At 44.9% G+C, this 26061-nt stretch overlaps 2 protein-coding genes across 4 annotated transcripts in view; one reads left to right on the top strand and one right to left on the bottom strand.

Annotated features, from left to right (window-relative positions):
- The window catches only part of LOC112463984 (cytochrome b5-like), a 52209-nt gene that overhangs the window by 17935 nt on the left and 8213 nt on the right, over positions 1 to 26061 (top strand). Inside the window, exon 2 of one of the 3 annotated variants that reach the window (XM_025030991.1) lies at positions 3802 to 3950. The exons of 1 other annotated variant lie outside the window; for it this stretch is intronic. Coding sequence is in view for 1 of the 2 variants with exons in the window: in XM_025030840.1 (XP_024886608.1) it covers positions 25963 to 25976 (14 nt within the window). In the remaining variant the exon portion in view is untranslated. Of the gene's footprint in view, positions 1 to 3801; positions 3951 to 25502; positions 25977 to 26061 lie in introns of those variants that run through there. One more of the 3 variants, XM_025030840.1, reaches the window with a different exon arrangement.
- Positions 71 to 23719, bottom strand: LOC112463920 (junctophilin-1-like). Its single transcript, XM_025030664.1, has 9 exons — positions 23390 to 23719; positions 20086 to 20297; positions 8552 to 8847; positions 8291 to 8458; positions 7012 to 8073; positions 6078 to 6286; positions 5706 to 5843; positions 5237 to 5483; positions 71 to 3855 (listed from the first exon to the last, which is right to left on the bottom strand). The coding sequence occupies exons 1-9, from the start codon at positions 23692 to 23694 to the stop codon at positions 3796 to 3798; spliced, it is 2697 nt and encodes an 898-aa protein (XP_024886432.1). The 5' UTR covers positions 23695 to 23719; the 3' UTR covers positions 71 to 3795.

Below are 26061 nucleotides of genomic sequence, written 5' to 3' on the forward strand. Positions count from 1 at the left end.
AATATAAATAAAATTTTAATTAAAATTAATAGCTTCTGTGAAAAAGTAATAAAGGCAATAAGAAGTCCGATTTACGCGATGCTCTTTAATTTGTCATCAATAACAGCTTATACATGATATACATAAATACATTCAGTACATCGAATCAACGTTTGCAACGTCGTTGTTTGGTGAACGGAAATTGGTACAATTTCTACATTAAGATCGACTTTCTCCGGAATGTAATCTGGAAATTTACCGAGTATGTACATTATCTATTTCGATCCTCGTGTCTCTGATCTTCTACATCTACGACTACATATCTACAAATAATGGTGCGTCACGCTATAAATAAGAACGTGATTATATCTGACTCGTTAAATGTCTAGAAAAGCTCTCGTAAGGTCAAACAGAACAACGCTTTTCGCAAGGTTGGCACTTGAGTGCGAGATTAAGAAAGGTACTATTTTCAACGTTGACGGAATGTCGATGCTTCCCTCCGTGCTACCTCTCTTCCCGAACAGTCGCGTGATATCATACTATACTTGAAATTCGTCATAAGCGAGTAACTTGTGAACACATGGGTAGATTAACGGCTTAAGTCAAAATTCAAGTGTTTGTTTGGGAATGTTGCATTCGGAGTTGCATTTGCGCGCCATTGTTGCATTTTATGCGGACCCGCACAAATCGTAAACCCTTTCGCTCCGCATTTTTGTGCTTTTGTGCAACCGTCATTATTGTCGAAACCATGATTTGTGACTTAAGGTGTTAACGCAGATTATATTGAATATCTTGAATATCATTAAATCGGCCCTGTATGAAAATATAACGAGTATATTCCTTCATAGTTTAATTAAAAACTTCAAAGAGTAGTATCTTGTTTGTGCGATCTTCAATATAATTTCTATCGATTAGAATTTCACATTCCGATTGCATAGGCCGGTTAAGAGTTAGGCTCACAGTTACAAGTATATCGTTGGCAAAATTGATCGTTAAAGGTCTGCTTTTAATCTTATTATTGTACATAATTTCGCCATATCGTCTGCTCATAAATTCGAGTATTAGCCTTATTTACACATGCAGGGAACATACTCAATATGTAACCTGGACGTCTTCCTGTATAAAGAATCATCGTATAAATGTATTTAACACAGGCGGTCATAAAACTCACGTTTGCAGTTCTCTCTTTCTTCTCGACCGTTCATTTCTTTCAGTATATATAAAATAAGCTTTCGCACTTCGCACTTATCTTTTCCTTCGCGTTAACAGTAGGCGGCAAATTATTCTACGCGATGATTCATAGGCGTGCGCGACGTGCGTGAAACAAGTAACGTACTACAATATAACGCCCGTACATATACCTATGTGTATCGGCAACTGGCAACGGCGACTAACATCGTAGATTTAATTAGGCTCCTGCGTGCTTAAGGCTCATTTCGTATCGAACGTCTCTCCCCCGCGATTTACTTTCATTTTAACAAGTCCCTGTCTGTGCACATGGCGCCAAATATATAGACTCGAATTCACGACAAGCATGCGTTAGAAAAACAACGTCTCCAACCAGAAAACAGGAAAAAGAAGCGGCGTGGAGGTGGTAGGTATATAAGTGAGTCTCTACTCTCTTTTGTAAAGCTCGTACGCGCCTCGTACGTTTGCGATCTCAATGCGTAATAATATCTAATTAGCAGTCTCCCTCTCTGTAATAGCAATACTAATATTTGATAAGTCGTAAGTGTGTAAGACCATTTGGGTTGTGAGCCTGAATACAGCATAGCGAAATTGAACTAGAGCGATATCTGAGAATGTAAATTGAGTGGTATCGATCGGTCGAATAATCTAGGCGAATAATCTAGGAGAGGTGGCTATAGCGAGAGGGCTCAGAAGAAGGGTCGAAAGAGGCTTGAAATATGGTTAAAGAGGGTTAAAATAGAATGGAAGAGCAAAAATGAATGGTCCCCGCCTCCACGCCGCGGGCTAGGCTTACCTTCCGAAGTCCGTTAATTAGCTCGGTTAATGGACGTAATAAGCGTGCGCTGACTTATAGCTCAGCTCCGCGCAAATGTTTACGTTTCGTATGTATATATATATATATATATATATATATATATATATATATATATATATGCACGCATGCAATTAACGTAGATTGCTTAATGCTTGATTCGAATAGCTATTCGCAAAGAAGAAAAAAAAAGATAAAAAGAAACGGAATGTCACATGTAATGTAGAACAGAATTGCGAACAAAGATTCGTTTCGCTTTTTCAGCCGCTTTACAAAGTGGAGAGCCAACTCGCATATCACTCCGATTTAACATAGTCGGTACTGTGCAAATATCTATACATATACCTATACATACATCGTACATATACACAGACATGTACGTTTATGCTCGTAAGTTGTTTATACTATCTGCGCGAATTAATAATCTTATTTAAGTATAGAGTGTACCGTGCGGAAAAAAAATAAATCGGAGGGCATTTAGTTGCTTCGTCTCTCTTGTTGAAAGGAACTGTACACAGTGTTACATTTATTGTTCGTTGAACTGGTCCGTCGACGATCTCGCATGTTACCCAATGAGCGCAATAGATCGTATCTCGAATTGATACAATGAGGCGACGTCGTCGTTGCCAATCTACGTTTCCAAACACGGTTTGCGAAATCCACAAATCGCTCTAACACGCGTAATTCCGTTTCTCAACAGCGTTTCCTAACGACAGCGATCCTCTTTCGTGACCAAGACGAAACACGATCTAAGATATCTCGAGAATCTTTAAGCTCTCTACCATTTCTTGTCGGCTACGTTTTGATCGTCGTTTATTTAATCCTGGAATTAATTCATGCTCTCTTTATCATCATCAGCCGCGATATCTGTTGCAATAAATTTAAATAGATTATACTATCTGCCTGCACTCTGGAACTCGTTGCGCAAGTATTTGTATGCTATTGATTAGTGCACGCTATTGATAAATATTAATACGCAGCATCAACACGAATTTATTCCAAGATCAATCCCGATGATCAAAAATTGACGATAACTCTAGATTGCTCGCGTGAGTGAACAAATCGTGTCACTCACTCGGCTCGCAGTGTTCCCATAGAAAAATAACTCGGTCTCCCACAAATATGCATTGCTCATCTCGAATGCGCTTCCTTCAACCGCGACTCTATTAATGAGCGTCCTTTATTGTTCGACATCGCGGCGAAGTTAACAGCTAATAGCGATCTACACCAGGTACAAGTGTCTCCTCCATCAAGCGTTACGTGTTACGTCCCATAACATAGCACCAAAATTTTTCACGAAAAATGTTATTAGAAAATTCTCTCATTTTCGTATAAGGCCCCGCTCTGGAAACCTGCCCCAAGTTTTCATCAAGTGAACGTGCGTAAACTGCGAAAATCCAACCGGTCCGACGAGAACCAAACGTGTCGGTTCTAACCGCGAGCCTGCGCTTCCGCAGTTGCTTTAACCATATAATTAACTATTCGGACACGACGTTCAAGCCGCCCAATCGCGTCTTTGTTAGTTAAGGTAACATCGGACGATACAGAGACTCGTAAATTCATAGAAAAATATCGTCAATGCGTGCGTTTGAAATTGCCCCGAGACAAGATTGGTTATATCGGAACTTAATTCGTTCTGAACTATTCAACGCCGGGGTGAGTTGGGCGGAAACGGCGACCGGGGTTGTGCGCGGATTGTAATTTCTTATTATTCCGATTTGGCTCGAATTGCGACGCGAGCCTCTCGAAAGCTACGCTTCCTTGCCAACCGCTATTGCATAACATCGCTCTGTATACATATTTTATACTTATACTCATAGGGTTGCGCGGCCCTTTGACGTTGCGGCGAAGGCGGGGACCGTCCGGCCTGCTTCCTGGGATGGCATGCACAGAACACAGCACAAAACGCCACACAGTTACACAGAGAGACAAATAGAGACAGAGAAGAGAAGAGAAGAGATACAGATAGGTAAGGTAGGCTAGATAAGAGAGGCGAGTATGGTGAGAAAAATCTGAACGAGGAAAAATCGGGAGAGAGAATGGGGGTGCGTGTCGAGAACGCAGGCGAGGTGCAAGAAATATATCATAATAAAAAAATGCAGTATAAAGGGCGAGGTGATTATAATCGGGTTTATGAAAATAATTCCGGAATTGTTTGTCTGGAATTCGCAGCAGAATGACATATTAAACTAATATAGCGTATTTTTGATATCATTTTATGGCAGTCCTAGTCATTAGATTATGTATAATAATAACCGCCGGACATTAATGAATAATCGCTTGCGTTATTATATCCATAATTGGCCGGAGATTATTATTATTCATAATTCACTGCGATTATATACATAATCGCTTTATCAAAATCTTCGTAATAATGCGAAACGAGAAACATTTAAAAGATGACTTTTAATCGGGATTTCAAGAAGTCACGTAGAATTTCGTTAAATTCCTTTTGTCTGTCGCTTTCTGCTGCGAGGAGAAATTTAAATCTAATATCGTTCGATTTATACGTGCGATACCTTCTTGGGAATCATCGTAATAATATCGAACGATTGTTATCTTGTTTAACGCATAATGACCGTCGAAGTTATTTCCGATGCTGGTCTTGGAAAGGCGTCCCGTTTCGTTTCTTGGCAGAGTGAACGCCAAACAAATCGCTTCGCCGAATTGCATTATTTTTCCCCGAATCTTTGTAATTCGCGAGAAATTGACATCAAAATTTCATCCGCATGAGAAGTTGAAATTCGTTGGAAAAATGAACGTCGCGATTCGTTCCAAGTGAATAAGCAACGATAAACCGTATTGAAAAGATAGCTGTGGCTCTAGAAATGTCGGTGCAACGCACGGTTCAAATACAATGAATAAAAATATTTACATAGGATGAATATATAATTTAAAAATGCTGTCTGTCGATGACGTCAATGCACGAAATGTCAGAATCCTCTTTATGGAAATTTCTGTTTGACTCGAATCGTCGATATATCTATAAATATATTAAAACAACACTCGATCACAATATTGAAAAATGAGAATTGGTTCTCTGTATAGAACAGATATCTGTAGAACCGACACATTCGCAACTTCTTTTTCGAGGTGGGTGACGTAAGTGCCAAGACGTCCTCGGTGCATAAAGAATATATGGGTGCACGTACATATGCTGCACGTGGCGAGGGTATGTCTATATATACATATACACATATATGTGTATATATATAAGATGGCGAAGAACAAACGTGTGAGAAAATAAGGACTCACCTTCGGCACAATACCACCGCCGCCGCCACCGGACGGTCCGCGAGTCGGAGCCACGTAGAGGCTTTCGGTGCGCTTAGGCTGCCCAGGACTCGGCAGAATGTCCTGTCCAAGGCCACGGTTTTTTATGAGAGCCCCCTCGAACTGACTGGGCGTCGGCGCGTTGTACGTCGGCGTCGCGGCGCCGCTGCCTATCACGGAACCGTTCAGCGGCGTCCCAGCTCGTATCGCGCTCGGGGCTCTCGTCGATCTGTTGATCGCAAAATAAAATGATTATTTTCAACGAACCGAGATATTTCAGTTCTTTCCTCCTTCTACAATAAGAAAAAACATTTACGATACTCTACAAATTTCTGAATGGAGCTCTAAATTTAGATCTTTCTACGAACCATGACGCGTATACGATATCGGGCGGTAAATAAAACAAATGTTTTTGAATGTTAATCGATGTGCCGATTCAGATGTTACTCACCTGTCGAGCATGTCCGGAGGTGGGTTCGATATGGTTTTGTCGACGGATGGCTGTCTCGATCCAGTCAACCGGGAATGCGCTCTGGCATAACGATCTACGGAACTGTCACGACTAGGTGGCCTCTTGTAGTGGTCCAGCCTACAACGCAATAATCGCTTAAAATTCAATTCGTCACATTTATAATCTCAAACAGTCAAACTATCTAAAAATGTTCTGAAATTTGCAAAATGCATCTTATACAACGTTGATTCGTTTTAAATATGATATCGAATAAGCTACGGTGTGTTGAAAGTTATATAGAAAATTTACTAGAAATATTAAAATCTTTTTAAATCGTTGTGTACGTTTGGTTGCACAAAAAATACGTCGGACCTGTCGTTTAGCGTTTGGCCAATAGTGCCAGGTCGATCCTGAGGACTCAGGACTCTACTATTTCTTCGTAAACTCGTGGAGCTCGGCGGCCTCGCCGCATCCATGATACCATCAGGCTGATACTGCGACGGATGCGTTTGTTGCGCGTACATCGACTGTGAATTGTACTGATTCATCTGGCCAGGCCCATATTGATTGGGTATTGCCGTCTGAAATCAATTTCACGTTGTTCTAAGAGTTTCTCAGGACTACAATAAACTACCAATTGTGATTTTAATCGTAGAACAAATACATGGATGGGTCATATTTCAAAATGTTGCTCAAAAACTATATTATTTTTAAAACATCTACGTTTCTAAGATAAGCGATACTGCTGTGAAGAATCCTGTATTTGTTCGACGTTGCTAGGGGCTACCAAATTTTGCAGGCTCATCGATTTGATGAGAGTAACGATTGATTGTACATTTGATCGACAAAAGAAGCATTGGGCCCCTATTTAGTTGTTGCATCTACCAAGTTTCAATTATCTTCAATAATAGCGTTACTCGTAGCTCAACTAGTTATCACCACCCAGAACAATACGGATGTAAACAAATATAATTAAATGCTGAAGTTGTCATATTAGTCATTACTGTCATTAGTATTGCGACACTATTAAACTCGCCGGTGAAACTAGACTCGCACGCAGAAACTCATTGAGTTGCTTACACCATAAAACTGCGCACCAAATTGATTCATTTGGGCGAATGTCATGGAATCGTATATAAACGGTGGTCGCGGATACGAGATCTAGAAAGAAACAGAGAAAAACACGGCATTGGCATAGGCACACAAAAGCGGTAAATCGTAACGAGTAAATCGAATTATTGCGCGATGTGGAAAGCTGCGTGCGCGGAAGCTAAGAAGGACCGAGGGGAGCAACACTGCGAGTCACCTGCTGATTGGGATAAGCCTGCAAATTTTGGAAGTCGTGCGACCCGATTGGTTGCTGCTGTTGCTGTTGTTGCTGATAATCGGGGTATTGCTCAACCTGAGATGGATTAGCCGGTTGATACTGGTACGGATTCTGGACGAACTGCTGATGCTGCTGGCTGTACTGGTTTGGTTGGTACTGATTCGGTATACTGTTCGGGTAGTGGCTCACTGGAGCCGGGTTCTGTGACTGCTGCTGATACGAATATTGTTGGTACGGATTCTGACTGGTCAGCAAAGTCTGCTGTGCGTTCACCTGGTGCGCCAGTGGTACCTGATTCGGTATTTGGTTTTGCGGCAGCTGATTCTGCGGCAACTTCATACTGGTCCTACGTATCGACTGCATCACGCTGCTGGCGGTGTTATTCGCCGCGGATGCTGGCGTCGCGTTCGTCATCGTCGTTGTCGCCGTCGTTGTGGGATCGACGGCCAACGAGGCGCTCTTGATCGGCGTGGCGCCGCTGGGATGGTCCACGCTGGTCGTCTTGTGCAGGATGCTCTTGCTCGGCACAGAATCCTGCGGCGGCGGAACATACTTGGGTATCTCTCTGTTTCGCAACCTTTCTAAACCCGGCTGTCGGAAATCCGGCGCGAACTGCCTCGCCGTTTGCTGCGCTAGTTCGGAGTCCTCTCTGGCATGTTCGGCGGCGATATCGGCCAGCTCTGCCTTACCCCGCGCCGTCGCCGTCCTGGAGATAGCGATGTCGGCTTTTTGCAGGGCGATCTTGCTCGCCCGCTGAGCTGCACTTACCGCCGCCTCTATCCTTTCACGAAACTTGGCGGACCTGATCACGAAGAGGTGCTTCTTCTTTTGGCTGGTAATAAGCACATTGTTCTTGTACTTTCCCTCCTCCTTGTTGCCGTCGCGGAACGTAGTGACACCGTAACCATATTTGCGATTGTTGAACCATTCGCCTTCATATCGCAGCCCGTCACTTCTCTCGGATATGCCGAAGCCGGTCCTCTTATCGTTCTTCCATTCTCCTAGGTACGTCTCGGTTACCGACGCGTCCATCTGTTCGTCCTGTGAATCGACGTCATGCGATTAACTACGCGTTATGCCGATAATTCTTTTTAATTTTAAAACTATGTTACAAGTTAACTTTATTGTCAACGCTATACGCGTCTCTTGATATAAGCGGTATAAGCGGATTTAACAGTCGCGGAGAAACAGAATTAAAATCCGATTAGAGGTTTGTCGAGTCGCGAAGTAGCTGAGGAACGTAAGTACCGTGACCCACCTCGATGACAAAGGACGCATTACTGTCTGTGTGAACCGAAGCCGAGGCTTGACTTTGCGAGCTTTCGGTCGACATCCACGATGCCGAGCTTGCATTACTTCTGATACTACCACCAGTGCCGCGCTTCTCCAAATCTCCCGTACTCCTCTGCTTTCGTATCTTGAGACCCTATCGACAGAATGTTCTTCTAGATAATGCTGCAATTTCTGTTTAATAATCTCGTGAACGGTTCTTCGCCCCTTCGCGAGAGAGACGCCTTACCGAGAGAATACCCTTCTTCAGGGACTTTTCGGTGAGACTCTTTCTCCGGGCGGGTGGATCGTCGCTCCTCGCTTTCAGGACGAAACCCCCCCGGCTGTCGTCTACGCGTCGATCTCTCCTGTCGGTGGGTTCCGGCGTTGGGGCGACCGCTGGTCCTCCGTCGGCGCTCCTTAACGACGTCAAGGACGCTCTTACTTGTTTCGGTGGTTTGTAGTGGCTCGCCAAACCGAACGGCGCGCTCGCCCTCACCCCGTATCCGTGCCGCATGCCGCGAAGCCATTGGCCTTGATAAGTACCTACAAGATCATCCATGTAACGCAACAGAAATAGAATCGGGAGTTGAAGGCGGAACGTTCCATTGGCAAATTACACGCCACCCTGTCCATTAGGACTGATGGAATTATTTTTCATAGAGCTAACACATAAATCTCTCCACGTGATTTAATATACTTTATTTCGAGGTTTTCAAGTATTACATTGAGGCGAAAGTTTTATCGTCTCTCTATTACATTTTGCATTATATATATAAGTTAGATCTCCGGAGTTCTTTGAAAAAAGATGATTGAAAACATTTATTTTCTCTTTCTTAATTAAAAAAAAATTTTATTGAAATTAACGATTTCGCTTCAACGCGACGTTGTTAACTTTATTTCGAACTTTATTTGACAGATGAGATGATAAATCTTTCGCATCAGGTTAATAATGATCGATGATCAAGTCGTCATTGTTCGATGATGATAAAGATGAAACTTTTGCAAAGGTCAACATCTTTTGGGGTAATCGAGCGGAAGCGCGAAAAATGCGAAAAATTTGCCGGCAATGCGTCAAAAATCGGAAGTGGCACGTCAGTCGATTACGACGAATCCCCGGGGTTGCCTGCACTCAGCAATAAGATGTATTGTTTTTGCCAAAACGTGATCGTGTTTCAAAATGTTTCGCGTGAGTCACGATGTACGGGCGAGCGGTTACGCGCGACCCGCTCGGGGATGGAATGCGTCCAGTTGTGCGTGTGGGTGCGTACATTTTCGGAGAACGTGTGAATTCCGAATCGATGGAAAAAAAACCACTGGAGGAATTCGACACAAATTCCGCATGAAAGACGCATAGCGCGAATGGACGCGTGATTAATTCGTTCCGCGAATTAACGACGTCGCGCTTGTTACTTTCACGATTTACGTATATAGTTTGTATTTTTAATAGCCGTCAATATTGCATGCTATTACGTATTATCGCCTCCATCTTCTAACAAGTCATCGTCAGACCTTATCAACAGCACGCAAACTCAAGCGTTCCGCCGTGCATACTGCGAGCGCAGACCGTTCTTACGAAAGAGTTTATTCCATTATTATTCCATTCCGCGTTGAATAGCTCGCGTCCTCTGGACAAGGTATTGCGGTCGCAGCGAAAAGTTTCGGCCCGACATTTATTGGCATGCAAACCAAGTCGCTCGTATGCATCGCGACGACGCGTTGATGTTTCGGTTGCACTGGAACGGGACGCATCACGTTTTTCTTCTCTGACACAATTTAGCCGTGAATGCATACAAGGTGTGCCGTCGCCGTCGCCATTCATATTAATAGCCGATCTCTTGAATTTTCGATTTTGATTATTTTTTTATTTAATGTATATTAAAAACATAAAAATGAATAATAATAGAAACGAATAAGTTTTTTCTCAATGGTCTGTTTAACGCAATCCTTTTGATTTCAATTGATTGATTTTACTTCAGGAATCTTTATACAAACATGTAAATATAATCTATACAATATAATGTATAAACTAAATAATATTAAACAAGATATCAGAAATTGGTTCATTTCTACTTGTCAGTTAACATCGAATTAATATCGACAATTAGAGAACTTCCCTCGTGAACGAGGGTCTTCTGTCGAATTCTTGCTTTGCAAAATTGCACGTAAATTCAATTCGTCAAGGAATCTGTCATTAGCAGGCACACTACGATGTTGACGGGATACCCTATATACGGCGACGCCAGGCGTCTCCCCTCTCTTCGCGACGACAGAATATTATTTCGCTAGCGTTTAAGCAAGTGGGTCACGCGGCGGTTCCCGGCGTTCACACAAGACGCCCAATGTACACGAACCCTCGAAATTGCCGTCGCGGCAGCGGCGGCGGTGCCAGTCTGAATGCATACCTCACGTTTTCAATTAATTTTTAGGCACGGCCGTACACCGTCGTGAAAAGCGCACGAGCACGTGTGTGCGCGTGTAAATGTTCAAACATTACGCTCCTCGACTATTCACAATAGCGAAATCCTTCTGCATTATGAGCTACCTCGTCGAGTCGAGTCGAGTCAGGGTAATGAGTTTTTACTCGGCGATTTTCTCTGAAAGATTCGCACGCGCGTTGCCCACGCCATGAATTATTCTTACGGCGCGAAAGAGGAAGTTGTTTTTTCATTTTCGAAGAGAATTATTATATAAAAGTTTCTCAATTACTTTTTCCCTCCCCTCGCTTTCGATTTTCCATTTCGAGGATAAGCGCAATAAATTCATTTTATACTGACGTACATATACGTCCTCTATTAATTTCAGATTTTAGTACATATTTATATTTACAACGCGCGCGTATCTCTGTAGTTTTGCAGTACAGTATACATTTTCTTCATAAGCTCTCCAGTTTGCCCTGGCACAGTTAGAACGTTTCTCTCTCTCTCTTTCCTTTTTCCTCTTTTTCTTCATGCAAAAGATTTATGATTTTAAGTTCGCCGTACGAATCTATGGATCGATTTAGGAGACATCCACTTTGTGCAGACCGTTCGTGTTATCGAGGTCAGTTCGGGTTGTCAGCCGCGTGGAGACACAGTCTAGCACGAGGTCCCGGGGTCTTTTAACGAATTTCGAACAAACGTGGCTTTCGAACAAGACGCCGCCGAGTCTGACGAAGACATTAACCGAATAGCACTACATAGTAAGTACATCGCGGAAAAGTGGATCGCGCCATAATATATCGATTCGCGTATCCGTCAGCAACGACCCAAATTAATTATTGTTGAGCTTCTAATTCTCATCGTGTTAATCTGCGCCACGACTGTCGACGGTGTTCTCGTTAAAAATCGTTCAATAAGCGAATAGTTTAACTTCGTACAAATTATCCAGCGATGCGGATCGTCGCGGAAGTTTCCCCTCAATCGGATCGATCTCATGCGAATCAATTATGAATCAGGAAATATCGTTTCGAGTTGATATTTGAGTACCCAATGACATTTATTTAGCATACATTCCACGATGCATTATTTTGTAAATTGTGTTTAGTCAGGCGTTGTTTTTTTGTATTTATTACACTTGCTGCAACGTGTGTGGGACGATCGATAGTCCCCACAAATTTCATTTCCCGGTAGACTACTGGTAGCGCAAATCGAGTTTAACATAGGACGAGTTTAACATGGAATAGGGGGGGGGGGGATCATCCTGGCATATATCTGTCATGTAGAAGGCACGAAACGGGAGCCTTTAACCGGAGCGTGGTTTCTACCCGTCGATATCCAACGTGAAAAATAATATGCGAACTTGGCGTTTCAAAATTTATCGCCAGCGTCTGCTGGCCATTATCCAATATGCGTCCGCTTTCCTTTTAAAACACGAAGAGTCATACGGCTACAGATGACCGGACCTTTTGTTGGTGGATTAAGGCCGAGGTAGAACAACCGTGAGGACAATCTCTGGAGGGTGAACCCAAAGACGCCGTACGGTCCTGATTCGCTACATGGCACTGGCTAGCCTGCCTGAAATAGCACGGCCATCTTCCGAGATGGTGGTGGGTTGCACGTGCATCGAGACGCATCTCGGTGTTGGTGAGAATTGGCCGTGCGAGCGTATTTCGGTCCGCAGCCTCCACCAGATCGTCGCAAACCACCCTAACGGGTCTGTCGGTCGTCCCAACTTTTATGTTACGTCCCTCTGTCTGGGGAGGGTGGCGGGAAATCTAGGCAATACACGTGTCTTTAAAAGAGAAAAGAAAAATAAAAGAAAAACCACCGGACAATATCTTCATCTATAATTCTACTTTTGCGTTGCCTCGTACATCGTACAAGTGGACTTTGCGGAGACTGTTCCACATCACGCGGCTCTTCGGAACTTGATGACTCAAACTCTATGATTATGAAATTTTATTTTAATATAATTTTTACTATATATATATAGGTATGAGATTAATATATTGTTACAAAAAATTACTATCTCTTTTTGTTTCTTTTGCGAGCGATCTGAATGAGGCGCGCATGAAATATGGAGCAAAACTATGCGCTTCCGTCTGAGCCTGGCCGTTTACGTTTACGGCGTAATTGGCGCTGGATAATATATACGTTTCGACTAAAACCCGTTTGTTTCGAAAAATATATGTAGCACACTACTTTTTTATTGATCACAATATTCGTGCGTCGTTGCATCCTATGTGGCTTCGATCCGAGCGCCATGCGTGCTACATATATGATTACATAGCTGTGCATTGGGTTGCCGAGCGTCGTTGCGATAACAAAGTGGCATACTTTTTCCTCGTCGCGCCGTCTGGCCACTTGGAAAGTTTACCGAAATAATACCACGATATTATCACAATTGGCCAAAAAAATTGAATTTCGCTTTTAAACCTCGCATTACGAATCGTAAAGTACGCGCTTGACAAAATATTGGTTTTGCGATTAAACGTAGATAACTATTAAATCAGACATATTTGCAGCTTTCGCGTTCGGTCTTTTCTCGCACCTATGTTATTGTCTTCAGATTCACGGCTGTCCTTGGCATTAATTAAAACGCCGTTTAAAATTTGCGTCGGCCTTTTTTTCGCACGCAACCAGCAGCGGCGAGCTCTCGTGTGACGTAAGGAGTGTGACGTCCGGGAAAAATCAGGAATAACAGCCGAGCTGTATAAAGTGGGTAAAAGCGGCTCATCAAGGTAACCCACGCCGGTATAATATTAACAGCTCCGTATCCCATATACAGTCGCTATTTGCATAAAGGGTTGCGGGTTGCGGCACGCTCGCCGGGGGCAAAAAAAAAAGTAGATTACGCGGCCTTCTGTTACAGGCACGCGCGCGCACGCGAAATTGTTCAACTCTCTCTGTTTCGCTTGTTTTTTATACGACGCAGAACGAGACGTCGCGGTCGTCCCCGTTGCATATACGACGACCTGGTCACTTATGTGATGACCTGTCGGACGATTCGCGCGGTGTAACTGAGTTACATGGGTCCTGGGGGTGCCATCTTTTTCTCCGTCGACCGTCGACCGTAGCGATAGTATATTGTAAACTATAATCGCCAAGGTCCCCCGACGGGACGTGAGCGCTTCGTACAAAATGCTCCAAGTTTTTACGTCATTTTACGACTCGAAGGAAGAAACGTTCTATGTAGATGCAGAGAACATTTGTCGTTTTATTAAGTCGCAGCGTGATATCGTTTGTGTTCTCGGGCCAAGATATCGATCTATTTTCCCGACGTTCTTTTCCTTTCGCGCGGCGATGTCTTTCTCTCCGTTACGCTCTAATTAAATTCCGACGTGTCGCGCGAACTCGAGCCGGGAGCCGGCTTGTGCCGCGCGGATGACTCGCCGCGGGAGTTCGCCATTCCTCCAAAATAATTATTGGCCCATAAATTATTTCGCGATATCCGTCGCACCCGGTGCGACGTGCGACTCCTGCAGCTTTCGCGCGGCGCGCGCGCATGTGCGACGCGAGCTCTCGAGGATGAAAGCGCGCATCCTATCGTGAGATCGCGGCTAAGTCACGGGCGATTTGTCAGGAAGGCGTGGACGGTTCAAGAAGTCTATTAAACACAAGGGTCTGGCGATTGATATGAGAGGGTGAGAACGGGACGCGGGCGGGGAGTATCGATATGTTGTTGCACGTCTACCCTCTTTCCTCGTTTTCCGATCGACATCAGCGAAGTTCTCGCGCGCTCGCATCGACGCGCACGCGTCGGCGTCAGTATTTATAAATAAATACCTCGGCCACGTGCCACGGGAGAAATGGAATGGCGTTCGGAAAGTGCCTTAACTCGATCAAGAAGCTTAAAACGAGCTTATGCGCGTATGTACGCACGTATATGGAAGGCATGGGCGGAGGAAGCGGTGAACCGTCAGGAGCTACTCGTGAATGAGAGAGAGAGAGAAGAAAAAAGCGTGTCTATAAATTATTTTCTTAGCAACGCAACGAGTCGCCCCCTCTGTATATTCAAACCGTGAAAACGTAACGGCGAAATCATTCTATATGTTCTCGATCCTCATCGCGCGATGAATCACTCGTTACTTTCGGCCATTCATATCCATACGGCCGCGGCGCGGGCGTTTCAGAGAAATCGTGCGGATAATGTATCGCGATGGAAACGCGAAACGTGGGACTATACGAAATGTGTACCTATGAGACATCCGGCTTGAAAATCTCATTCCTGTAAGCGTTATGCGTGGTGTACGCGCGTGATCTCCTCTTACGTGAAACAGCTCCCGAGAAAAAAGATCGATGATGCGGCTCGGTGAAGAAAATAAAGTGAAATGCCTTGACTCATCCTTGTTTAGTGTTTGTGTGCCGAAACGAGCGCGATTTTCTGCTTCCACAAATACCCTTTAGCCCCGGAGCCTTTAATTAAGGGACAATAATTGCACGCGCGTTGATCCTCCTCCCCGTGTCTCGGCGCCGATAAATCTCGACATTTGCTCTTCTTCGTCGTGGTTTGCGGCGACACCAACTGGGTGACGTTCATCAACTCGGAGCGGCAGTTTCGCCGCTCGTGCACGCTCCTCGAGACACCTCGCACATTTTTCAAAGGCATCGTTAAGGGAGTATGTTAATTCGCGGTTAAAAGCCGGGTCGCCTTCGCATGCGGAGGAAATAACTCATTCTCGCGGGAAATAACTTTCGGAAGCGCGCATTATCGCGCACCATCGTTATCCAAGTGATTAAGGAGAAGCTTCTTTTATTCAAATAAATAACCGGGTAGCACGGCTTGTGCATCAGCGAGGAGTGGTACCCGCTTCGTAATTGTGTTAATTCTAAATTAATTACAACAGACTGGAATTATGGCATGTAACGACAATCACTCATTCGAGATGTAATTACGAGACGAAAGATATTATCGTTACGTAATGATTATGCAATTTACTCGGCACGCTGTAAAGCGATGCGATTAAATGATAAGCGCGAATGCCGCGTCGGTTTGCATTTTGTCAATTATTCGACAGGATCGAGGATCGAGAAGCCGTGCGAATAATCACGCACGATATTGCAAAAGTTTTTCGGATTCGGAAAGTATAAAACCGGAGCAATTCAAATTCGTTGAAACGTCGAAATATAAAGCTGGGATTTCAAACGACGCACTGTCGATACGGTTGTATCAAAGATACACAGCGAAACATAGACTGCTGATGTTTGCATGATCGTCGATACGTTTGCGTTCACGTGTCCCGATTCACGTGTCGCATTTTGTGTACGTTAAAAGAAGCGAATGCGTGCCGAAAGTACGTGGGAGTATATAATGGAGAGCGTACAATCTATGCGCATCTACGTGTTTAACGATTGACTTTGCTTTTCTTGTTTTTATTGCAATAGCTTTTTGGAAAATATAGAACTGTTTAAACTCGTTTTTGGATTACTCGTCAAACGATATTCTAAATTATCCAAAAATCTGTTAATAATAGCAAAAATTCTACACCCAACTTAAATATTTAAAGAACTCTGTCACGCTCGTTTTTCTCGCCTCCACTCCTGTCAACCAAAATTACATGAACGTGAAATGATTAACGTATGCTTAGATTAATTTAGCTATTATGTATGTTACGTAAATGCAATCATGAATGAAAATGAACGAATTACTTCGGGCAGGTTGTAAATATTGACTGGTGATGTGAAATGACAAGAGGAAATTCATGACGGAAAATACAACGGAGATGTTCGATCGGGGGGTTGACGAAGGGGAAAGAAAAATAAATGTGTAAGCCGTAGCTAAACGGACGCGGAGACGTCCGCCCTGGTATAATGGAATCTCGAGTGAGGGCACGAAAGAAACCAGAGCGCTGCAACGGCAACGATGTGACGGCTGCGAGAGCAGCGCACACAAACGGGACCGGAGAAGGAGTAGATTTTATTTCAACGTAGAAGAGAGCCGTGCTCTGCACACGACGCCGCGGCCGGTAGAATCGGCGGGCGGAGAGCGGAAAGAACGTGGGTGACCTTGACCCGCGGCAGAGAGGTTCAAACCAGGAGGTGAACCAACCGGCGCCTTCGCGGAAAAGTTGGGCGCGCCCGCGCGCGTCAGGGTAGGTGGGAACCCTCGTCATGTTTACGTGGACTCGCCCTTTTCCACGCGACATGCATACACGTGCTGCACCTTGCTCGTCTTATTATCTTGTTTCGCAACGTCGTGTAGCGATGCCGGGGTGACCGAAATATTAATCTTTAGAAATCTCTCCGGAAGACATTCAAACAAACGTCTATATATTGTCTTCGATGTGAGAATTTACACTCGTCAAAGGAACACTGACTAACGAAGCACTTTAAATAATTAACCGATTTTTTAACCCGTTATGATATCGTCGACTCTGCGTCACAAGCCAAATGTTTAAAAAGCTTCGAAGTGAGTGATTTCATCTTCGAAGATAATCTTCAACGAAATAGATGTAATATAATAGCAGATGAAGTCAAATTGATGGAATTAATGCGTGCTTGACAATAAATTAGTCGTATCAAATTAGAGAATTTGGATATAAAAAATGATTCGTCCCCCGTAGGGTGAATTGAGATAATTTGGCGGCATTCTTTCCTAACGACAGATTAATCTGATGTAATACCGAATCACTTTAATTTACTCCACAGGATGGGGTAAATTGACATGAATCATTCGAAGATATAGGGTGCTCACTTTTCTTTCGAAAATATCCGACTGATGTATTGAAAATTGTTCAATCCGTTGGCAATTATTCTTGTTCTTTCTCGGAACGTTTGTCGACTAAGCATGATGCATACACCGGTATGGCGTACATAAACCGCGTTCTTCACGATAAACGCCCCGACATCCGGTCCATTCACGATAGGAGACTGCCGTCCCGGCAGTTTGATTTCGCGTCGAAATAGCGCGCCAGCACTTCACTTATCTCCGTTGCAAAGGGCGAGAAGAGATGGAAAACATTCGAAAGAGGATGAGAAAGAGTGAGCGTGGCTGGTACTGGCGGATATGTTTTATCGTAATTCATTCTGCCCGATGTTTCTTGGCGTTTTATATAGACCCTGAACGATCAGCCTGCTCGCATTTTTCAGATGTTAGGTCGGTCCATCTTCAGAAAATTGTAATGGGTAATAAGGGATATATATATTATCCGGGAAGACAAATATATTTCGAAACGTATTACGTGACAGAAAAAGGGACGGTTAAATCGACCGCGATCTAGCGGGAGGGGTGAAAGAGACTTATAGTGACTCATTAAAGATACATTCGAACTGTATAGCATTAAGTCCGATCGGGAAACCTGTGGCGTTTGATAAATATCGAGTCGACTGATTCGCGTCGAGCGATCGGACGTGCTATTTTCGTTGCGAGCATAATGTACGCACGCGTGTTCGACGTGACGTGGCTGTGTCAGAGCATTTCCAGTTTCTAAATTCCGGTGCCTCACGCGGAAGATCTCAATGATCAGCGATCGGGATGCATCAGGAATATTATACGAGATAAACTCATTAGAGGGAGGATATTGCACCACGCAGAGTCTCTGCATTTAGTTTGCCTACGTTCCAATCGTCTCTTCCAAACAGTATGAAGGAATCGCGAGAATATCGTCTTCGAGTTTACGTGCAGTTTCGAAGTATTTCGTAGCCGTGAGATGAATAACGGCGAAACTCTTCCGCGCGGAGTTACGGGAGGAAATTTCCCATTTGGTTTACTCGCGATCTTTTCACAAACACGCTGGAGATCCGGCATCTGTCGCGAACGGTCTGAATGAGAGCAAGTTTATCCCGAGAAAAACGGCAGGTCTGAGAACGCCATAACGCGTTTAATTAATACGTCGGTAATATTTTTTGTTACGCGAATGTGCAACGCCGCGATCTCTTACGGTAGATAGCACGTGAATACTTTATAATGTTTCACCAGCGCTAATCGATCCGTTAGACAATAGTCCTTCCTCGCTGGTCGTAGTGAATGGCATGTCATTTATTCGTAACTAGAGCGACTACAGAAAATTGCCTTTGACGATATTTCACGTTAAATGAATTCGGCAAATTAGAATTCAACAACGGGGAAATTATGACCGAATCGATTAACGACGTTTAAGATGTATTGAATTTTGCGATGCTGCTTGCGATAGCGGGTGAGAAGGTTGAGAAGCTGCATCGTGCAAGAGGGGGATGTCCTATCGGAAAGAAAAAAAAGAAGCGAATAAACAAGTTGTAAGGACTGGAGCGAGTAAGAATCTATCGAAGGTCGCATCGATTTTCAGGAACGTCGCAATCGTCGCGCGGCAGAATCATCAATCCTGGCACTCCTCGAGAAGACTTTCCCTTCACAGGCGATATTGATCGAGCGGCGTTATATCTGTTGCGATTGTGTTTCCCCACGAGCTTCATTTACGTCTGATTTACGACAATAAAAATCGAATACCTTGTCATTGATTTATCCACCCGTAGGACCGATTCTTTAGACGCGATTGAATATAAGTGTTCCTTTTATGTAATTTTAAGTGGATAGCGTTTCGAGCAAAACCCCGCGATAATTTGTTCGGCAATGGCATCTTTGTAAGCAGAGAAATTCGAGGCGAAGAAGAAGATCGCTCTCTAAATACTGCATCAATTTTTGTAGACGCATCTCAATTGCGTCAGGTCGGCCATCAATCTTGGCGCAACTAAATATCTCACTGAGATAATGCGAAATCGACGACGCGTTCTGCCACATTCGTTTCTTGTTTTGTTTATTTATCGCATTTCCAAGTCAACCTCGCGAAGCTTTATTAAAAGAACTACGTGATTTATTTACTGATGATGTCTCGCTTTATAGGCCGGCTCTCTCGAGCACGTTAGGAGGATTTCCAACGCGCTTTTATAACGTCCAACAAAATATTTCATTCGTAAATGGAGTTGCCCATTTATTAACGGCGATTACATTTAATGCGAAATCAATAAAGCCAAACTTTGTCCGACCGCACAACCAAATAAAAGTATAATATATTGGTATACACGCACACGTGATATATATAACTGTTATTACGGATCGATACAGATAAACTGTATCGTTCGAAAGTTGTTTTATCAGTTTGTACATTCCTGGAAATATACAAGCTGTTTCAACTTTGTTTCAACTTTGGGAGGGTATTCTACTCATCTTGTTAGAAATAAATAAAATCAAATAATTATAGTCCGAAACGACTCCTTTCCAGGTGTGCAATATTTTCTATAGAATTACTTTATATAAAAATAATATGTTTTCAACCTCAATATGAAGGACAGCTTGCTATTTGTTCATTTATTCAGGGACGTCCTCTGTGAGATTTATGAGAGAAAAATCACGTTGATCGTGAACGTATTAAACAGACTTGGGGCTCACCGCTGTCGGCATAAGTCTCGGAGCCGTAACCGTCCTGCAGGCCGCTGGACCACGTGCCCTCGTATCTCGCCGTAGAGGTAGTAGACTGCCGAACCCCGTAACGACCTTTGAATCCCTGAGTCCATTCTCCTCGATAAAGCCAACGGCCACGAGTCTCCATACCCAGACCGTGTCTCTTGCCGTTCTGCCATTGTCCCTCGTAGGCGGACCCGCTGAAATGCAATTTACAGAATTTAATTTTCTAAAACAGCTTTCTGGCAGATGGGACTTAAAACTATAGAGATAATTTCGTCAAGTCTTTGACACCCCTCAATTGCTGTTTGCTCGCAAAAAAAAATACCCTTAAAAGTTACGCTTCGAGGATCACGTTGCTATTTACGTTATCCTTGCCCACGCATATTAGCTGAAAACTCGTCTAATTATCGCGTCCAATAATTACCGGCTGCGTCGCCATCGATGACGACGACGACGTTGCCTTCACATTGTTGGATACACAGAATTGAATGGCGATGTGAACTTAACACTTCGTGCCAACGTAGAGAATGATAACACCGCCTACGATCCTTCTTTTAAGATATTTTTATGAAAGTTATAATTATGGAACCAACGGCGCGAGCTAATCGAGAGAGCGTTATTCTTTCAAGTGCGATTAAAGCATAACTTTTACGCTGAACTTATTTTCTGTTATTACTTTTCGTCGCAGAAAATCTTTCCAAATTTAGCATCAAATATAACTTAATTACTTTCTTTAATCGTCATAGTTTGTACGAAATGTTAAAAAAATTTTATGAACATCTATGGTAAATCTTTTAAAAGAGAATGCTTAATCCTGCCCGAGCGAGTCCTTGCGAATAACTATTACATAAATGTAAAAGCTGCACGCGGATGCGAGAACTGTTGCAGAAATATTCTATAAGTGTCGTATATTTCGTAAACTTTTAATTTAACGAAAATTTATCGCGTGATAAAAGTTTATATATCATTTTATTACGTAGATCGTTGTGCATTAATTACATTATAAATTTTAACGATACTACAGTTTCTATGCATTATTATGTAATTGTAAATAACGTTTGAATTATATTTGTACAACGTTTGAGAAAAAGAACCGTTTTGCATCTTGAGGCGCTACATAATGAACAATTAAATAATCTAATGTAAATTTCAAGGTTTTGTAATACATATAATTTTGGTAAAAGCAGTCTTTTGCGTAAGATATTATCAGTAATGCGCGTTCTTCATATATCACGAAACGGAAGTAAATGATGGTAAGTGAAATTCTAGACACGTGGAGCGAACGTTTTTCAAAAGATAGTGGACCGTAACACGTGCTCGAAGTCGCGAAATTCACGGCTTCGTTTTCAAGTACCATCACGATCGAGAATGAAGTCGTGTCAGAAAATGTTGCTAGCTAATGATGGTCGTGGACCTTGCTCCAGTTTACGGAAACGAAACGGCGAATTCTCTCGGCCTAGATATGTGGTCGGGGAAAAAGAGAGGTCTCATCGTTTGTCTCCACTTTATTTTCTCTCTTTCTTTGTGTTGGTTATTCCGGAAACCGCAGTAACAAAAGAAATCAATTTACATTCAAGTAAATCTCCGAGTATCCGAATAGATGATTTCGAAAAAAAATCACACGTACACAACATAACACAACGACGAATTAAAATTTATATCGATAGGAAGACGCGATAATAATTATATATAATAAAATATTAAATAATTTTAAATTACATATATTGAAAAATTCTATTTTTGATATCGAGCAATTTAGCCCTTTGCAAATATCATAAATGAAATCAGTATGCATGATATTTTACTATTGTTATATCTTCATTCTTACTCGACAATATTTATGTACGTAATCTAGAAACCCTAATTACAATCGTTGAAGTTTTTCCGGGTTTTCGTGTCGCGTGCACGTGGATTCCATTTTTTTCTAATTGTTGCACATCGTTATGTGTCCCCTCGTAAAACTAATCGTCGAGAAACAAACAGAGTAGCTCTGCAATTACTTTACAACCCTCATTTTATAGAGTGTTCACGAATCACCCGGAATCTCTTTATAAATAGTTGATCTTGTTTTTTCAATTTTGAGTAGAGAACTCTGAAAGCAGGATCGATCGACAGATAAAAAATAGTGGTACACATTCTGCTATTTTTTGCTCAATTATATGAAAGAAAACGACGACCTAAAATATTTCTCGTCGATAACGTCATCGTTCGCGAGGAGAAACTTTTAACATTTTCAATGTTGCATTTTAACCTGTAATTCGAAGAATCTGAACATTTATTTATGTCTTGCAGTTCTTTTATCGAAACTAAGATTGTAACTCTATTGGGGAGATTTCCATGTTAATAATTAAAATTGATTGATTTCTTCAAAAATTGAGAAAAGACTTTCGTCTTTAGCATGCACGCGTGGATGCGGATGTCGATCATCAACGTTCGCGATCATCCCTGAAAATTTCGGCGGCGATTATCTCGCGGTGCACGTGACCCTGAACTAGGTCCTGACGACGACGCGAATCCCGGTGACCTGCTCCGGTTGTCCTTGCGCACGGTGACCCAGTTTTGTAGGGATCGGGAGATTCCCTCCCAGGTATGTACCGAGATACGTGTCAAGGTCCGTCGTTCGCACATCACGCGCCACACGGCCACACGCGACGCCAAAAGTCTCGTGAATTTGACTCGGGAATTGATGAAAATCGTCAATGAAACGTCCGATAGGGATTCACCGGGGACCTGACCGGGGAATTTTCTACAACTACCCGAACCCGAGCCTCTCGAAATAGCATCGAGTTGGGCTTACGTTACTTTCGCGGCGTGTAATGTTCGGTACTCGTTTGCCTCGCTACGCGAGCGACGTTGTTAACGCGAAACAGGCGCGGTGGCGGTAACGTAATACCGGCGGATAATCAGCCTGAAAACCGTACACTCGTCACGGCGCAAACGAGCACAGCATTAATCCTTCACGAACCCGGAGGAGCGGCGGTCGTTGTGCAAATCCCGGGAGTGCGCCAACGCGAAGAGAATACAAGATTAATTCGTTCCGCGAAACGCGCGCAGCTAGACGAGCATCGTGGATTACGTATATCACGAAAATTAGTAATTTATCGTAATCCTCCATAATTTCGTGTCTCGTGTAAACTGCATAGTTGACACGTGCGTATTGTGCAATATGCGAAACGCTAACAAGGCACCGTTATACCGCTGCTGCAGCAGTCTAACGGAGTGTGCACCGCGCACAAATTAACGAGTAAGTAGTCGATATCAACGACTACCACCGCTCACAGTCACTTACCTAGGCCAGGTATAAACACCAGACACCTCGAAGCCGAAATGCCAGCTGCCGGAGTAGGCACCCTGACCCTTGGGCCCGGTGCACACGCCGTGGCCGTGGGCCTTTCCATCCTCCCAGCCGCCGCAGTAGGTCCCACCGTCGTCAAAGTCGAATCTGCCCCCGTTAACTTGCGCGCGATTCGCGGCGGTACCGGTCGCGCCAGGTTGCGCCGGACTTATGCCACCTGTTTGTGGCAATTGGGCGCCCCCCGCCACCCCGTTCGGCGCCCCGGACGATTGCTGGCCGGAGTGCGGTTGTTGCTGCATCTCTCGCAGTTACCGCAGGCACTGTCGTTCGTTTTTTCCACGCTTTCCTCGTACCTCTCTTCCGCCTTCGCCTCCTACTACTACTACTCGTCGACACCTTCGTTTCCCTCGTCTTCGTCTTCGTCTTGGTCGTGATCGTTATCGTCGTCGTGATCGTGCTCGTGCTCGCTCGTCAGCAACGTCTGCACGCGCCTTGTCCTGTACGTCGCTCCATGCTCCGCCACCTTCTCTTCCGACGTCGTCGTAGTCTTCTTCGCCACCTTCGCCGTCGTCTTCTCACGTCCGCCTCCACCGGATCTCTACAATAGCACCGAAGAATCGAGCGTTGATCCGCCGTAACGATCGCGCGTCTATTGTCGACGTCGTTGCGAGACGTGGCGGGACACGAGCGGTACACGGCGGCGGAGCTGTTGTCCTAGCGAAAGATTTTAGTTGAACCCCGCGCGCGCCGTACGGCCCGGACCCGGACCCGGACCGCGCTCGGATCCGAGACACTCGAATCCTCAAGGCGCGCCTGTCATCGCGACGCAGTCCGCGCGAGAGAAGCCGGACGTGAGAAAAGAATCAGCGAGAGTCTCGCGCCGGACGGAGCCCCGGATTTAATTTTAGTACAACTTCGAAGAACCGAACGTGCGAGAGCGCGCAAACGTGACGAACGCGGATCTACGTCTCTCGATCTCGAGCGCGGGACGTTACGCGGAGCTCTCTCTCTCTCTCCTCTCTCTCTTCCGGTGCCGGGTGATCGAGAAAGCCGCCCGAGAGACCCGCGGCCTTGACAAGCCTCAATTTCGCTAATCGATACGCCGGTTGCGAGATCTCCCTCTCGTGCACTTTCCTATCCTTCCTCTCTCGTCCTCATCCTCGACCCCTGCCTCAAACCACCGTCGCCACCACGAAACGAAACACCTCGAGCCACCTCGGCGAGATACCGTTACCCCGGTCGGTCTACCTCTCACTCACTCGCATACGTACACACACATGTACACGCACGTGTCTCCTGCGATCGTGGATCAACGGAATCGGAATTTGTCGAGGCTCTTCGAGGATTCGCGTCCAGCACCATGCACACGGCACTCGGAAACTCCTCGGAGTCCTCGGGCGCTACGGCAATCACCATGGGATACCGCTCTAGGATTCGCGAGGACCCGCTGATGGAAATCGCGCGCCGACGTACCGGGTTTCCCTTCGAAATTGTCGAAACTATAGAGACAACGAGCCCGACAGAGTCGCGGTTTCGCTGTCCGCCTGACGCCGTTACGCAACGCTTCTATAAGCATCCGTGATCCGCTCGGAATGTGCCTCTCTTTCTCTCTCTCTCGCTCTCTCTCTCTTTTTCCCTCTTTCTTACTCGCTCTCTCCTTCTCTCTCGCTCTCTTTCCCTATCTTCGTCCCGGACACCTCTTCTCTCCCGCTCGATCTGTCCGTTTTCCGACGACTTCTTTACACGAAAGCTCTTCTCTTCCGATCTGCTTTCTTCGGGAAAGGAAGACTCGATCGTGATCTCTTTGATGAGTCATCCGCGAGGAGATCTACCTACGGTGGAACGCTCGATGACTAAGATCCACGGGACTAGGCACACGATGAAACTACGGCGGACACTGAGTCTATCTCGAGACGGGTTGCGAGGAAGAAGTAAGACGAAGAGGAAAACGGAGCCGAACTCTCAGTACGCATGTATATGCACACGCACACACGTGGAGCTTGCACGGGCACGGGCGCGCGCGCGCGCGCGCGGACGCGCTTTCTTCACGTTGACGGCGGCGGACGATGTGGTTCAAGCTCGGTCGGTGCGCAACATCGGCAGCAACGGCACCGACATTAGCATCATCGTCAGCATCCGCACAGACCCGGTTGCGCCGGTGCGCCTGTCCGTACGTACGTCTGTCTGTCCGTCTGTCCATCCGTTCTAGCGTGGCTAGAGCGATGTCGCGCGCGCTTCAAGCTCTAGCCTCGAGTTCGGCTAGCTGGCTAGGAGCTTCTATTTTTATCATGGGGTAGCGAATTGTTCCCCACACCACACGAGGCGGCTGCGGCTGCGACTGCACGAGGCGGCAGCTCCGTCGGCGTCGACTCGAGCCGTTCGCCAATGCGACCGGGTTCGGACCATTTATAAATAGTTGGAGTTCTCGCACCGCCACGGAAAACCATTGCGAGGATTCGCGGAACGCGGGTCGCCGGTGAGAGAGGGCCCCGAGATGCTCCGCGACTATCGCCGGCCGGCCTCTGGCCTCCGGGGGCTACGCCGATACTCGACGCCGCGAGAGAAGAATGACGATTTCAAGGTAACTCACGAGAGACCATGTGTTCCATTCGGAAGAAGATGTGTTTCCTTTAAACGAGCAAGAGAGGACACGATTTGTCGGAGTA

Source organism: Temnothorax curvispinosus, unplaced genomic scaffold (assembly GCF_003070985.1).
Source record: "Temnothorax curvispinosus isolate PA1 unplaced genomic scaffold, ASM307098v1 QBEX01000209.1, whole genome shotgun sequence".
Classification (NCBI taxonomy): domain Eukaryota; kingdom Metazoa; phylum Arthropoda; class Insecta; order Hymenoptera; family Formicidae; genus Temnothorax; species Temnothorax curvispinosus.